Raw genomic sequence first — 16384 nt, forward strand, 5'->3', positions numbered from 1 at the left:
TCTCCTTAGGATAGGGGATGCGTTTTTCACCACTGGACTACCCCTTTAAGTTGTTCCATGAGATTGTCAAAGCTTGGGATATTTTTTTTCTATAACCTAACCCTGCTTTTTACTTCTCCACAACTTTATCCCTGACGCGTTCAGTGAGCTCCTTGGTCTTCATGCTGCTGTTTGTTCAGTAATGCTCTCTGACAAACTCTGAGGCCTTAACAGAACATGTGTATTTGTCCTGAGATTAAATTGGAGGCAGATGGACCCTATTTATTACTTTAGTGACTTGTGAAGGAAATTTCTCCCCCCAGATCTATGTTTGGGGTTTCAATTTTGAAAGCCATGTTATCTCTCTCTTACACCCCACCCATTCCAAATGATGGACTATAATGTGTTTGTCCATTACATAAAATCAATTGGAGGCAGAATGAGCTTTTGTTTTTATTGGTTCCTGTCCCTAATTTCATAACTCTCCTCTGTTATCATGATCAGGGGTCCGATTGGGATGGATAGGAGATAACATACTCTACTCCTGAACTGCTCAATGCATTAGTGACCCTGGGGCCAGGTACTATATTGGTACCTAAAGAAAAGTAAAGCACAAAACAAACAAAAACAACCAACAAAAACAACCAACATCGACGACTAATCACACTCCAGCCATGAGATGGGTAAAAATAACAGTAACAAAGATACCTAGTGAACTGTGCCAGTTTCTGGCTGTTAAAATAATGCATTGTATACAAGTGGGAAGATTTGCTAGGACTGGTGCACGGTAGTGGTCATGTGGCAAAAAATGTTCAAAAATAAGCCACGCTCAGTGTCTCAGTGGGCATCTTAAATTTGGCATATGCCTAATGTGTCTTGAAAAGGGGTATAGCTAACAACACATGACATAAAAAATGATAAACCAACAAAGAGGTACCATAGGGATAAAGGTCTATTCTCTACAAAAGATACTCAAATCTACCACCCAGGATAGGGAATAAGTGTCTGATCACAGGTGGTCCGACTAGATTGCAATAGGGGACACAGCACCTTGAAACATCTAAAAAGCAGTCTAGAAGGGCAGGAAAAAGGACAAGATAGAAGATACCATGTGACCCACGGGTGGAATAAGCGGTAGTAATGGTACCCTCTGGAGGACCCCTGTGAGAATCCTTAGAAACAAACAAGGAATCAAGCATTTTAAGGATGCCAATGCAGCCAGAAGACGCCGCCTGATCAGACGACATCCAGGCATTGAAGTGCCCATTCACGAGGATGGGGAAAAGTCCTCCTGGGTGTTAAAGAGAAAAAAAAAAACACCTGTGGGAGAAAAGAGTAGAGTGAATTACAGAAACAAGTCCCCAGGTCAGAAACCTTATAGATAGAAGTAACAGCCACCAGGAAAGCGTCCTTCCAGAAAAGGAGCATCAGGGAAATGTCACGCAGTGGTTCCAAGGAAGGAGACTGAACAGCACAAGTGAAAAGATTAAAGGTTCCAAGGCAGGCAATATGGGGGTGCACAATAAGTTAAGCCCTGAAGGTTTTCATCTGAGCACCAAGGGAGGGGCCGCTGAAAGAACGGCAGATCGTGGAGAAGGATTTTAGGTACAAGAAGGCCACAGAATGTCCGTGAGCAGGTGATGAGGTTGAGTAACGAGGCTCAGTGAGGCCAACCCAGAACAAGATAGTAGCTGGATCCCCAGCAAACTCGATGCCCAAGAGTTCTGGGAAGGAGAGAAAGAGGGGGTGAATATGTACAAGAGAGAGAACTGGTCCATGGAATCACCAGGGCAACCACGGTTTGAGGATCACAAGCCCTGGCTATGTAAGTGGTAATCTTGCAGTTGAGATGGAAGGAGAAGAGTTCCATGTTGGGAGGACTCATCTTCGGCAGAGGTGGAGGAAGACCTGTGTGTGAAGGGACCACTCCCCATAGTCCAGTTTCTTCCAGCTGAGAAAGTCTGCAATCCACCCACCAGGACAACCAAAAAGGATCGAACAAGGAGCTCTGCCCAATGGAGGCTACGAAAAAGCCTCCATCACCACCCCATGATCCCTAGTGCCTCAATGGTAGTCAGACAAGTCATACCAGATTAATTATTAGTCTAGGCTCTGACAAGATGACCCTGAAAGGAAGTCCAGTGGAACAAGGGCCCCAAAACATTCATAAAAGATTGATCTGAAGATAGGACTATACCAGAAACCACCTCCCCTCAACAGAGAGGAAGCAGAAAAGTCTCCCACCCAACTAGGCCAACGTAGGTAGACACAAGCCAGAGGAGTGGGAGAAAGGAAACACTCAGGTAAAAGGAAGGCTTAACCCCTTAAGGACTGAGCCCTTTTTCACCTTAAAGGAGTACTCCGGCACGCACTTTTTTTTCATTTTATCTCGTCCGGGCTGCAAAATAAAAGAAAACAAACTTTCTCTTACCTGCCAACGAGCCCCCGGTGCTCCGGTACAGGTGTTCGGTCCCCGGGCTGTATTCTTCTTACTTCTTGTTAGCATGACACGTCACACGGAGCTTCAGCCTATCACTGGCCGAGGCGGGACATCGCTGCGGCCGGTGATAGGCTGAAGCTCCGTGTGACGTGCCGGGCTAACAGGAAGGAAGATGAATACAGCCCGGGGACCGAACACCTGTGATGACAGGGAGATGCAGGGGATGGAGCATTGTGATGTCATGGCTCCACCCCTGTGACATCACGCCTGGCTCCCTTAATACAAGTCTATGATCACCAAGCCCCCTCCCATAGACTTGTATCGAGTGGGCAGGACGTGACATCACAGGGCGGAGCTGTGACATCACGATGCTCCATCTCCTGCATCGCCCCGTCATCATGCACAGAGCCAGTTTGCTCTGTAGTGAAGACGGCGGAATGTCGCTGCAGAGATTGTGGGGGTCCCCAGTGGCGGGACCCCCGTGATCAGACATTTATTCCACTATCCGTTGGATAAGTGATAAGATGTCTGGGGCGGAGTACCCCTTTAAGACTGGATGGAAAGCATTCACAAGCAGAATAGCGAGTACAGCTCTGGAGTATAATCTATCTATCCATCCTAATCTATCTGGCACACATGCAATGCTGTCAGTCATTCTCCTTGACAAAGCCACAAGAGTGGCGAAACATGTTGGGGTGTGACAGTTTATGGTTTTAATCAACATCTCTATGAAATATCATAATATAGCCTCACTCAGTGACTCCAGATCTGTTCTGGACCCGCACCCACGGTGCACAGTGGTGTGACGTGGTCTATATATAAACATTCTGTTGATGGATTAGTATTAAGGAATATCTATTGGATAAGACCAAACTCCCATGAGAGAGGGTTATACCCTGGGAGAGCTCCAATAGATATTATTTTTAAATGACCGTCATTTCCCTGTTCAGGATTCATATATGACGGTCATTTATTATCCATACTCCCATGAGAAAGGGTTATACATTGGGAGGGATTCAAATTAATACCATCACTGAATGATTCTTATAGGCTTATTGGGGATGGTTCATCCCAGATAGAGACATATATACTTTTTCTATAGGTTGGAGTTAAGAAATCACTATATAGTGTATCTGACTAACATATCACAATTGATCGGATATGTACATGGAGTTGTGATTTTAATTGTGTGTCTCAAGTTTCATTATTTCATTTTTTTCTATAATAAAAGTTACGTTTTATTCTAGCACATTTGAATACCAGGTTTTCGTTAACTCTTTGGGTTAAATTGTTGTTGGTAGCCCTATACCTGCCATGTGCTTTTTGGCCATCTTCTACCAAAAGGAGAGGAGCACCATTTGGCTTTCAGGATATTGTTATACAAATTATAGGCCGCACTTCATCTTGCAAAGCATTCTAGCTGTCAGAATAATACTGCACCCCCAGAAGTGACCCCATTATATATACCGCACCCCCAGAAGTGACCCCATTATATATACTGCACCCCCAGATGTGACCCCATTTTGGAAACTACACCCTCTAGAGTCTTCACCTAGGGCAAAAGTGAGTACGTTGAGCCCTTATTGTGTGGCTAGAATTATTTCAAAGTCAGTGGAAAAAAATAGCAATTTCATTTTGTTAAGTTGCTTTGGAAATGGAGGAAATGCGCCCATATTTTATCACGCTGTTCGTCCCGGGCTGGGCAGTACCCCTACCTAGGCCATATCTGGTTGCCTGACCGCCTGGTAGGACCAAGAAGGAGATGAGGCCCCCCCCCCAATTGGCTTTCAGGGCATAATTATATGAATAGTCCCCATTCATACTGCATTTCTGCAGTATCGGTGTCCGTTGTCATGTCAAAAAAGGGATGCCAATGTATACTGTAGCAGTCAGAAATGAATGGAGCTGCTACAGTATACGTCAGCATAACTCTTTTTGACATGATGCTGACAGATACCTCTAACACTGCGGAAACGCAGTATGAACGGGACGCAGTGTAGAGTCACAGAGCGCATCCATAGCATATTTCACACCGCGGATGCCCCCCAGCAGTCACAAGGGCAAGATCACTGCTGTGGCTGGATAGCTCAGTGTGTCTGCTCATGCCTGCCGGCGGGAAATCCACCGCTATTAGTGAACACACAAAGCTACCGAGCCACAGCAGGGAGCTCATTATTGTGACTGTTGGCAGGCATCCGCAGCATGTAATATGCTACGGATGTGCGTCGTGTGATCCTACACATTATACATTTTTATTTTTCGTTATATTTATTTAATAAATTTCTTTTTATTTTATTTTTTTACCTTTTTTTTTTTTATACTTTATACTTTTATTTATTTTCCACTTTTTTTTTTTAATGCTTTGGAATGACTCTGGCACGTCCTGACAGGCGATAACCAGGGCAGACCTGGGGGTCCTAGTAAAGACCCCCGGCTGCCCAGGTAACCAGCAGCACCCCGCGATCGTTGCGGGGTGCTACAGGAGAGAGACAGAGGGAGCCCCCCTCCCTCTGTCAAAACTCCTTACAGCTCGTGGTCGCTTCCGACCACGGCTGTAAGGGTTAAACTGCCGGGACCGAAGTTTGGCAGTGCGGCAGGGTCCCAGCTGTGTGTTACAGCCGAGTCCCTGCCGCGATCTCGTGGGTGCACTGGGCAGCACCCATGAGAACCATGGACGAGTATAGACGTGTGCCGGAACGGCCGCCAACCTGGATGTCTATACTCGTCCATGGTCGTTATCGGGTTAACGGATTAATATGCCCGTTATTTTGACGGACGTTATTCAGCCGCACGCACCAGTTATTATACGTCCGTTTTTACACAGAAAACGGATGTTTAATAACAGATGAGTACTCCGTGTGAAAGGAGCCTAACACATCCCCATTTGCCAGGGTTGGGGTTTTTGTTTAAAGTCCTATACAAGTCTATGGGAAATATATGTTACTGCATAACTTCCAAACGGCTGGAGATATTTCGATAATACTTGGTCACATGTTACTTATATGTCCACTTAAAATATAGTAGAGTTAATTTAACCCTTAAAAACCCCGACCCTCACAAATGGGGGAAGTTGTTTAAAGTCCCATGCAAATCAATGGGAAATTATGTTCCCATATAACTTCTGTACGGCTGAAGATATTTCAATACCTGGTACACATATTACTTATATATGATTGTTAAATTAACCCTTACCTACACCCTTATATAAAAGATGGGTTTTTGTTTCAAGTCCCATGCAAGTATATGGGACTTCCAGCACCTTACTCCACAAGCTAAGCTCTTCATCTCCTGGTGAATGTGTCAGTCTGGCTTGCAAGCCACACCCCATGTCACAAAGACTAGACCACATTTTAAGCCCCACCCCTTTTATCATCTACTCTGTGCATCGGTCTGGCTTGCAAATCACGCCCAGTATCACAAAGCCACGTCACCTTCTATTTTCAGCTTACAATATCTTTATTACAAATCAGTCCCACCGAGGTCGGGATAAGAGGATGGGATATAAGGATGGTATGTGAGGACAGGAAATTAGGTCGGGATCGGACAACGGGATAGGAGGATGGGATATGGGGTTGGGATAGGAGGACAGGATATGAGGATGGGAAAGGAGGATATGAGGACAGGATAGGAGGTCAAGATATGAGGTTGAGATATGATGACGGGATATGAGGTCAGACTATGAGGATGGGATATGGGGTTGGGATATGACAACAATATATGAGGATGAGATATGAAGTCAAAAGCTTTCTTCTTTGTTGATTATCCTCCCCAACAAGGATTAGGAAGGAAAAACCAGGCAACGCATATAACTCCGGATCAGTACAGGTATGTATGTACACAGTAACCCCCACCAGCAGAATAGTGAGTACAGCTCTGGAGTATAATACAGGATATAACTCAGGATCAGTACAGGATAAGTAATGTATGTACACAGTAACCCCCACCAGCAGAATAGTGAGTACAGCTCTGGAGTATAATACAGGATATAACTCAGGATCAGTACAGGATAAGTAATGTATGTACACAGTAACCCCCACCAGCAGAATAGCGAGTACAGCTCTGGAGTATAATACAGGATATAACTCAGGATCAGTACAGGATAAGTAATGTATGTACACAGTAACCCCCACCAGCAGAATAGTGAGTACAGCTCTGGAGTATAATACAGGATATAACTCAGGATCAGTACAGGATAAGTAATGTCATGTATGTACACAGTGACCTCACCAGCAGAATAGTGAGTACAGCTCTGGAGTATAATACAGGATATAACTCAGGATCAGTACAGGATAAGTAATGTAATGTATGTACACAGTGACCACACCAGCAGAATAGTGAATACAGCTCTGGAGTATAATACAGGATATAACTCAGGATCAGTACAGGATAATGCAATACAGAAATGTAGGTGCACTACTGTGGTAGATGTATACAATGACATTGGCTATCCCTCAACACTGATGTTAAAATTGAGACATTCGCCAGTGTATCCTTATATGAAGGACACACCAGAGCCCGCACACCAACGCCAAGGTTTCTCATATGGCACGGGACCTAACGCTAACCTACCTGTGGGTAATAAGCAAAAACCAGGGGCCAGTGGGCAATTACAGCAGCATTAGGCCGACATGCAGCCTGCTCCCAGTTCCCTCCAGTGTGACTGAGCACACATACAATGGGAGGAGGGAGAGAGGCTACAAGCCCCACCCAAGTTGGCTGATATAGGTGCATGGCCTCACAGGTGCAACCTTAATGCGGCCTGGAAAATGTTCAAGGCGCATTAACATATGGAGTTTACATACCTCCAAGTATAAATTTTTAAACAACAAAAAAACGTGGTCTCAAATGGCTGGAGGTGCTCAACCCCAAATGCAGTTGTGCATTTATACTGGGGGAGCAGATTCTGCCCTTGTAGTCCGTTGCTAGGGGTGATCCCCAGCATAAAAATGCATACAATGGAGGATGCCTGCAGTGGACTACAAGTGCCACAATAGAATCCTACACCAGATAAACGGTGTGGATGTGTAACAATTAGAATAATACAATACAGAAATGTAGGTGCACTACTGTGGTAGATGTATACAATGACATTGGCTAATCCCTCAACACTGATGTTAAATTTGAGACATTCGCCAGTGTATCCTTATATGAAGGACACACCAGAACCCGCACACCAACGCCAAGGTTTCTCAAATGGCACAGGACCTAACGCTAACCTACCTGTGCGTAATAAGCAAAAACCAGGGGCCAGTGGGCAATTACAGCAGCATTAGGCCGAGCAGGCTGCATGTCGCCAGTGTATCCTTATATGAAGGACACACCAGAGCCCGCACACCAACGCCAAGGTTTCTCAAATGGCACGGAACCTAACGCTAACCTACCTGTGCGTAATAAGCAAAAACCAGGGGCCAGTGGGCAATTACAGCAGCATTAGGCTGAGCAGGCTGCATGTTGGCCTAATGCTGCTGTAATTGCCCACTGGCCCCTGGTTTTTGCTTATTACGCACAGGTAGGATTAGCGTTAGGTCCCGCGCCATTTGAGAAACCTTGGCGTTGGTGTGCGGGCTCTGGTATGTCCTTCATATAAGGATATACTGGCGAATGTCTCAATTTTAACATCAGTGTTGAGGGATTAGCCAATGTCATTGTGTACATCTACCACAGTAGTGCACCTAAATTTCTGTATTGCATTATTCTAATTGTTACACATCCACACGGTTTATCTGGTGTAGGATTCTATTGTGGTACTTTTAGTCCACTGCAGGCATCCTCCATTGTATGCATTTTTATGCTGGGGATCGCCCCTAGCAACGGACTACAAGGGCAGGATCTGCTCCCCCAGTATATATGCACAACTGCATTTGGGGTTGAGCACCTCCAGCCATTTGAGACCACGTTTTTTGTTGTTGTTTAAGTCAGTACAGGATAAGTAATGTAATGTATATACACAGTGACCTCACCAGCAGAATAGTGAGTACAGCTCTGGAGTATAATACAGGATATAACTCAGGATCAGTACAGGATAAGTAATATAATGTATGTACACAGTGACCTCTGCAGCAGAATAGGGATAAGTAAGTATACAGGCAAACATATTATTGCTAAGCCTTGTAGGAAATCAAATTGAGCACAGCACTGGAATTATGGATGATCCGGCATAGCTGCACTGGATCAAAAAACACTGGAATTTTTTATTTATTTATTAGTTGCTCTTTGGGATTAGAGCATCAATGTAAACCTGAGCTTGACCACAGGACAGCGGAGAACCATTTCGACTTTACGGCAGTATTTATTTAGTCAATGAAATGTAAACCACACTTGTAGGCCAGGTACACACCATGGAATTTCTGGCTGGAATTTCCACGAGATCCAGAGGGTTGCACTAGGACCACGAGGCCTGCATTTCCTTCCCCATATATAGCAATGCACTTTGGAGCGGATGTGCAGAAGAATGTTCATTTACACACAAGTGTTTTGGTGGATCTGCTCAGAAATGTGGTTCTTGCGGTCCTAGCTCCATCCTCAGGATCTCCAGCGAACACAACCCTACAGGATACATACAAAATACTAAAAACAGGAAAGCAGCTGGGAACATAAAAGGAACAATCCAGTAAAAACGAATACACCTTGATTTTAGTGCAGGCTGCAATGCCTGACTTTGGTTTCTCTGCATAAACTTATTTGGGCAACATATAACTAGATCCCTCAGGAAACTAATCATTTTACTCTTGCAAATGGCTGTAAACTAGAAAACCACTTGTTTAATTGATTTCTGATTTACAGCCACATGGAACAGAAACATTATCAGGTTAATCTGGTTGTGTGCAGAATTATCGGCTTATGAGGGATCAAGTTGTATGCTACCCATAGAAATCTATATAGAGGCGAGAAGTTGTCTTGCAGTGTCTTTTTTTTTTAAAGTAATTACTTGCATTACCCTTGAAACAATAACGCTGAAGCATTTCTACTGTCCCTCCAACTGAAAACCTATGAATACTGGATGTCACCATTCTTGTCAAGAGGGTAGCCAGCACCAGACTGAATAGTACAGTGGTCCCAGAACTGTGGGCCTCCAGATGTTGAAAAACAAACAACTCCCAGCATTCCCAGACAGCCAACATCTGGAGGTCCACAGTTTGAAGACCATTAGTATAGTAGATGCCTCACACAGGCAAGGTAAATAGGAAGATGCATTTTAGTCTCAGATTTCCAAGAGGAACAAGAGAGGGACAGCAAAACACAGTTTTAATTGTTATATCAAGAGGAATACAGGTATTTATTGAGCAGAGTATTTCAGATGACAGTATGACAATCATTGATAGATAACATCTCATTGGTCTCACTTTATATATATTATTTTTATGTGTATTGCATTTTAATGTGTAATGAAATAAAAGATTTATCTTTTATATTTTGGCATAAAACCTATTGTGGTGCATTTTCTCTATTTTGGTGTGTGTCAGAGTATTGCAGAGTTCAGAGGTCCTCTTGAATTTTTTTTCATAAATCGGGGTTGTACCTTATGGCATCTGTGTCAACGGCTACCATGTAAAATAAATGATTGCGGATTACACAACTGAAACCCGTACAATTTTTTTTTATTCAAAATAAAGCAATGGTCTCCAAATTGCACATAAACATTTTAATCTCTAGCAGAAAATACTTTTAATATAGAATTAGAATCAGTCAAAACGTTTTAATGCGAATACCTCTTTTTTTTTCCATAGCACCCCACGCTTACACAGATACGATCCAAACGGCAAACAGTGCAAAAAAAAAAAAAAGAAAGAGCCATTCTGATCTTGACACGAGATAGATAGCGCCGTCATAGCAACAAAAAAAAAAATGTCAGCACCGCACGCGTCGGGGCCCTTTAAAACAAGGGTAAAAATGGTATTCAGTATTGGATATAGACGCTCTATCGGCAACAGTCGAGGTTGATCTCCCTGCATGAAGAGGCTGTTTGCAACCAAACTTCCTCCGTCGGAGGCAAATAGGGCCGAAATGACAACATCGAGGGGGGGACAATTCATTGGCAGCTTGTGGTAAATGGTGAATTCTGAACCAAAACACTAAAATCTCCTACCTTGGGTGAAGCAGTCTCCTATCGATGGCTCCTAATTCACCTATACAAATGCACGCTCGGTTAGGCCGTGCTTTCACGTATGTATTTTGAGTAGGGAGGAAACTGTAACCAAATTCTTCTAATGGCGGCTTTTCTCCCGTGAACAAAAAATATTAACCTACATACCGGACCATTCCAGCGACATTTGCCAGAAAAGTCTGAAACCCCTATACACATTATATATTTGTTTTCCAAGCAATGTCTCTCTAGCTGTTGCAAAACCACAAATCCCAGAAAGCATGCTGGTAGTGGTTTTGCAACAGCTGGAGGCCCACCGTTTGGAAAACACTATCCGCTAAGGTTTATGTGTATAACAGCCAGCTGCCATGTGGGAGAAGAGTCATCTAAGAAGAAGGCTATCCCAGGTAAGGAATACAATAAGCACTGCATGTAGTGACCAGATAGCTGCAAGTCTCCCATTAATGAAAGCCTGTCCCCCCTCATCTAACCACAGACCACTGCAACATCAGTGTTCTGTAGGAAGGGGATCAGCAACCTAGTTTCCCGTTTATGAAAGCCTGTCCCCCTCATCTGACCACAGACTGCTGCAACATCAGGGTTCTGTTGGAAGGGGATCAGCAACCTAATTTCCCATTTATGAAAGCCTGTCCTCCTCATCGGACCACAGACTGCTGCAACATCAGTGTTCTGTAGGAAGGGGATCAGCAACCTAGTTTCCCGTTTATGAAAGCCTGTCCCCCTCATCTGACCACAGACTGCTGCAACATCAGGGTTCTGTTGGAAGGGGATCAGCAACCTAATTTCCCATTTATGAAAGCCTGTCCTCCTCATCGGACCACAGACTGCTGCAAAATCAGTGTTTTGTGGGAAGGGGATCAGCAACCTAGTTTCCAAATTATGAAAGCCTGTTCCCCTCATCTGACCACAGACTGCTGCAACATCAGGGTTGTGTGGGAAGGGGTCAGCAACCTAGTCTCCAATTTATGAAAGCCTGTCCCCCTAATCTGACCACAGACTGCTGCAATATCAGTGTTCTGTGGGAAGGGGGGGAGGGGGTCAGCAGCCGCCACATGGTCACTCCTTGCAGATCTATTTCTGCTCACGGTATCAGGAAGTGGCTCTAAAATTTCTTAAAGTGAAATGTGCAAATTGCAGTGGAGCTACCCTACTTTTCCACCTAATTGTCAGAAAATGGTTATAAGCGAGGCAAGCTAGGACTGGTTCACACCTGAATAGACCAAAAAAAGTATTATAATCTAGAAATATTACCCACCTGCCCCTTATTCTTCCCAATGTAGTTTTGGTGCAAATAATACACGTAATGGATGAAGCCATAAACGTGAACAGTCACTGAAAAAGGAGTGGTTTGATCCTGCCAGGGCTTCTTGTTTAAATTGAACACTGTGGTTATTAGGTAGCGTGTCCATAGTATCCAGGCTTAAACGTGAATTGTCCACCAATGAACACTAAATATTTATGTTGTATTCATTCACATTCACTACTATTGCTTAATATATCATTAAAGGAGTTATTATGTCATTATCAGGAATTAGTAAAACAGGGGCCGATTTCTTAAAAAACCAAAACAAAAAAAGCATCAGCCGTCCCTCAGGTTGTGTGCGGTTTTACAACTTGGCTCTATTTACTTCAATGGAACTGAGCTGTAATACCACACACACCCTGAGGACAAGTGTGGTGCTATCCTTTTAAATCCTGTTTTTCTCTTCCTGGATACCCCCCTTTTAAAGAGAGACAGAGCTCTAGGAGTATGTTCTAATGTTGTAGCTTCTTCAATGTGGACAAAACCACTTCTGCAGGGGGTTGACAATGAGCATGTAATTTTGACATCCAAGGAAGCAGCTATAATGGTGGAACATACCCCCAAATACCTTGGCATAGACACGATGCTCAATGGTAGACATTCAGTTGGATTGGCACTGTTGACACAGGGAAAAGCAGCTTGGTAGCGGTCTCCTCAAATAGTAGTTATAAGCAGATTTTACACAAAAAAAAAAATTTAGGTAGAGAACTTCTTGAAGACAAATAAGCTTTGGAAGACTGACAAGAATCGGCAAATAAAGCAGGAAATTAGTGAACATTTTGGTTAGCGACGCTTGGTGTCTATTGTACCTTTACAATGGCAGTCTTCCCATGGTAGTATAAGCTACAGCCCGAATCAACCCCGTGCCAACGTCTCATAAGTTAATACTTTGGAAGGTTTTCACTTAGGAAAATCGAGAGAAGGGCGAAAAAATAAAAATAAATTCTGTAGAAACAACCCTTCAGTATAAAGGGAAGATTTCGACAGTCAAGAACAATAACAACAATAATAATAATGATACAAAAAATAATAATAATGATAATAAATTAATGGCATTAACCTATACCGGATTCTGAAACTTAAATTGTGTTCAAGTGTCTAGGAGAAAATAGAAAAAAAAAAAAAAGGATAAACTTTCTTTTTAACAACTTTCTGCATTTGTAAAAATCTAACAAGAAAAAAAAATATTAATTATTATTCTTTTTTTTTTACAAAACTATAAACATTTGTAAACGTAACGTAACCTGTGCAAATTAGTGTTCAATGGCCGATAAGTCAACGACGGTAAAAGGGAGGCTACCGGGATGTGGCGTCACACGGCAAAAAGCCTTGAAATTACCGAACATTTGTAAATACAAACACCTTTTTGCCTTCTGCCCGTCGTGAGGCACAAGTTGGCATCTGTGCTGTAAATGCTTCAATAACAAGTGCAAGTAAACAAGTAAAGAGTCTCCTGTGGACACATTCACTTATCCAATTTCTTTAGAGGAAAAAAAAATAAAGAAAGTCTAATCCCTGAATTGGAATAAACATTAAAAAGTTAACTTTCTTAAACTTTGTGAATTTAGCGGAAGAACTGTCTTGCCCGCTCTCGGTGGGACACCCTCTGAAGACCGGAGGCTCGAGACTGAGCACCGTTCAAGTTTTCGTCGCTGTGAGCCGGATTCTCGTCGTACCTCACTGTCCTTTTCCCTTGGTTTCTTGTGCGGATTTTGGAGCGACGGGTAAGCTTGCGGGGACGTTTGCTGTCCTTTTCCTGCCAATCCTCATCGCAGCTGCTAAGGATACGTTTCCTCTTGGAGTCATGACCTCTGGATCTGCCTGCCACGCTATCATTGGTACGGACGTCCTCGCTGTCATCAGAGAGGGAGGACTCTGTATCGGGGGGAACACCATTCGCTTGTCTGGGCGGAGAACTATCACTGGAGCTGGAGAATAAGGAGTCAGAGTCGCTTATTAGTCTTTGCTTCCTGACTCGCGGTGGAGATGCAAGTTTTTTCTGTCTTTTTCTACAAGGCGATTCAGGTTCTGACTCCGTATCGGACACTTCCCCATTTCTGGTCTGAGGTAATATTCTACCTCCAAAAGTGCCAGCGGGACATACGTTGGTCAGGACGACTCGGCATTCTGGAGACTGAGACTTAGGCGCCTTCACTGCGGGACATTCCCTCTCGCTGTCACTTCTTAAGCCTGTCTCCTCATCGCTGTTGTCAAGCAGTCGTCTCTTAGCTTTTTCCGCCGCTGTCCGCTGGGGCAGGATTCTGCTGTTTCTGCTTGCGCTGCAATCACTGTCCGAGGTGGAGGCGCTGTTCTCTACGTCAGACATGTTTTTGATCTTGTTGGCTGCCAGGGCAGCACATTTGCGGAGCATTTTCTTCCGCATTCCCTGATGAGTTTTTCCAGTAGATTCAGAGTCTGATTCGGAGGAACTTGATATTCTCCGTTTGCTGGACGCAGTTCTCCTTTGGTTATTGCCCTGAGATGCTGCATTTGGAAACAAAAAAAATGAAAAAAAAATTAAAAATGGAATCAGTATTAAATGGCACTGTTCATAACTTTCCTCTATTTGATAACTTCATGATTTCTAACATATTTGTAAACCACTTAATTTTTTTAATTTTTTTAACAACAGGAGGTATGCTTTAAATGGGCACTGTAAACAAACTTTTGACATATTGTAGAGACATGTCGATCAGGGTCTGAGCATTCAGATCCCAACTATTCCCTAGAACAAGTCGGGAGAAGAGTTAGCTAAGCATGTTCTCGTCAGGCTCTGTGCCATGTGACCGAGCCAAATGTATAGTTCCTATGGGGTTGTCTCAGTTGCTGGCACAGAGAGCGGGGAGAGAAGCACTGGGACGCGGGCTTCATCCCCTGCTCGTTTTACCAATTGTATAAGATATGACAGATTAGAACTTATGTTACTTATTGAAATTTTTATTTCCTGGAATCCATAGGCAGCACAAAATCAAAGTGCTGTTGTAAGATCAGGAAAACAAAAATGTTTTGCCAAAATATTTATCTTCTGAAGTCCGTAGACAGCACAAATGTTTTGTTTTTCTGATCGTCCTACAGTAGCACAATAAAAAAAGCTTGTGCTGCCTACACACTTCAGGAAAAGTAGTTTTTTTTATACTGACTGACTATAAAATCTCTTTCTCGGAGGATCCATTGGGGGACACAGGAACCGTGGGTACATCTTTCTGCCACTAGGAGGCTGACACTAGGCATTAACAAAAAAGAAGTCGGCCCCTCCTGGCAGGATATACCTCGCCCACTGACTCTGAGCTAATCTGTTTAGTCCCAAAGCAGTAGGAAGAAACCAACAAATCACTACAGAGAGTCCAAAGACGACCCAGAAAAAAAAGCAACTGAACAAACCCACAGACAGGAGATCGACTCTCAGGTCAACAAACTAATAACCAACGGGTGGGTGCTGTGTCCCCCAATGGATCCTCCGAGAAAGAGATTTTACAGTAAGTATAAAAAATATACTTTTCTCGTTCGGCTCCATTGGGGGGACACAGGAACCGTGGGACGTACCAAAGCAGTCCCCGGGGTGGGAAATCAGAACTCTGCTAGAGAGGCTCAGGCGGATGGCAACGCCACCACCGCCTGCAACACTCTACGCCCGAAACCAGTGTCAGCAGACGCGGAAGTGTGCACCTGGTAGAACTTGGTGAACATGTGCACGGACGACCAAGTGGCTGCCTTACACACCTGCAGGGACAAAGCCCTGTTGAAGATCGCTCAGGAGGCTCCAACAGAGCGTGTGGAGTGTGCCGTAACCTGGAAAGGAGGAGCCTTCCCCTTAGAAAGATAGGCCTCCGATATGGCAGACCAGAGCCTCTGGGATATGGTCGCCTTAGAAGCTGGAAGCCCCTTGAGCCGGCCTTCCGGAATGACGAACAGCGAATCAGAGCGTCAAAAGGAAGAGGCGGCCGAGAGATAGACACACAGAGCTCTTACCACGTCCAAGTTGTGGAGAGAACGATTCTTAGGGTGAGACAGAGCTGGGAATAAGGATGGAAGAACGATATCCTCGTTCAGATGAAAAGAGGAGACCACCTTAGGCAGAAAAGATGGTACAGGCCGAAGCACAGCCTTGTCCTGGTAAAGGACAAGAAAGGGGGGGTCGGCAGAAAAGAGCCTCCAATTCCGACACTCCCCGAATGGAGGTCACAGCAATAAGAAACAACACCTTCCAAGAAAGCAAGCGGAGAGAGAGATCTCCTAATGGGGTAAAAATGGGGTGCCTTGTATAGCGCTGAGAACCAAATTCAGGTCCCAAGGCAAGTGGAAGACCTGTAAGGAGGAGACCTGTAAGGAGGAGACCTGTAAGGAGGAGCCCTGTAAGGAGGAGCCCTGTAAGGAGGAGCCCTGTAAGGAGGAGCCTTGTAAGCCACACCCTGAAGGCAGGTGCAAACATGAGGGTCAGAAGCCAGGGGGTGCTGAAAAAGAATGGAAAGCGCCGACAACTGCTCTTTGAGGGAACTAAGTGCCAAACGTGTTTCCAGCCCCAACTGCAGAAAGGAAAGCAGGTTTGGCAAAAAAAAAA

At 44.2% G+C, this 16384-nt stretch overlaps 1 protein-coding gene across 1 annotated transcript in view; it reads right to left on the minus strand.

Annotated features, from left to right (window-relative positions):
* Positions 1 to 9698: 9698 nt before the first annotated feature.
* BRWD1 (bromodomain and WD repeat domain containing 1) overlaps positions 9699 to 16384 on the minus strand; it is a 132048-nt gene continuing 125362 nt past the window's right edge. Inside the window, exon 39 of the mRNA XM_056559676.1 lies at positions 9699 to 14310. Coding sequence (XP_056415651.1) covers positions 13391 to 14310 — 920 coding nt within the window. The 3' untranslated portion in view covers positions 9699 to 13390. The remainder of the gene's footprint in view (positions 14311 to 16384) is intronic.

This window comes from Hyla sarda, chromosome 2 (assembly GCF_029499605.1).
Source record: "Hyla sarda isolate aHylSar1 chromosome 2, aHylSar1.hap1, whole genome shotgun sequence".
Lineage (NCBI taxonomy): Eukaryota > Metazoa > Chordata > Amphibia > Anura > Hylidae > Hyla > Hyla sarda.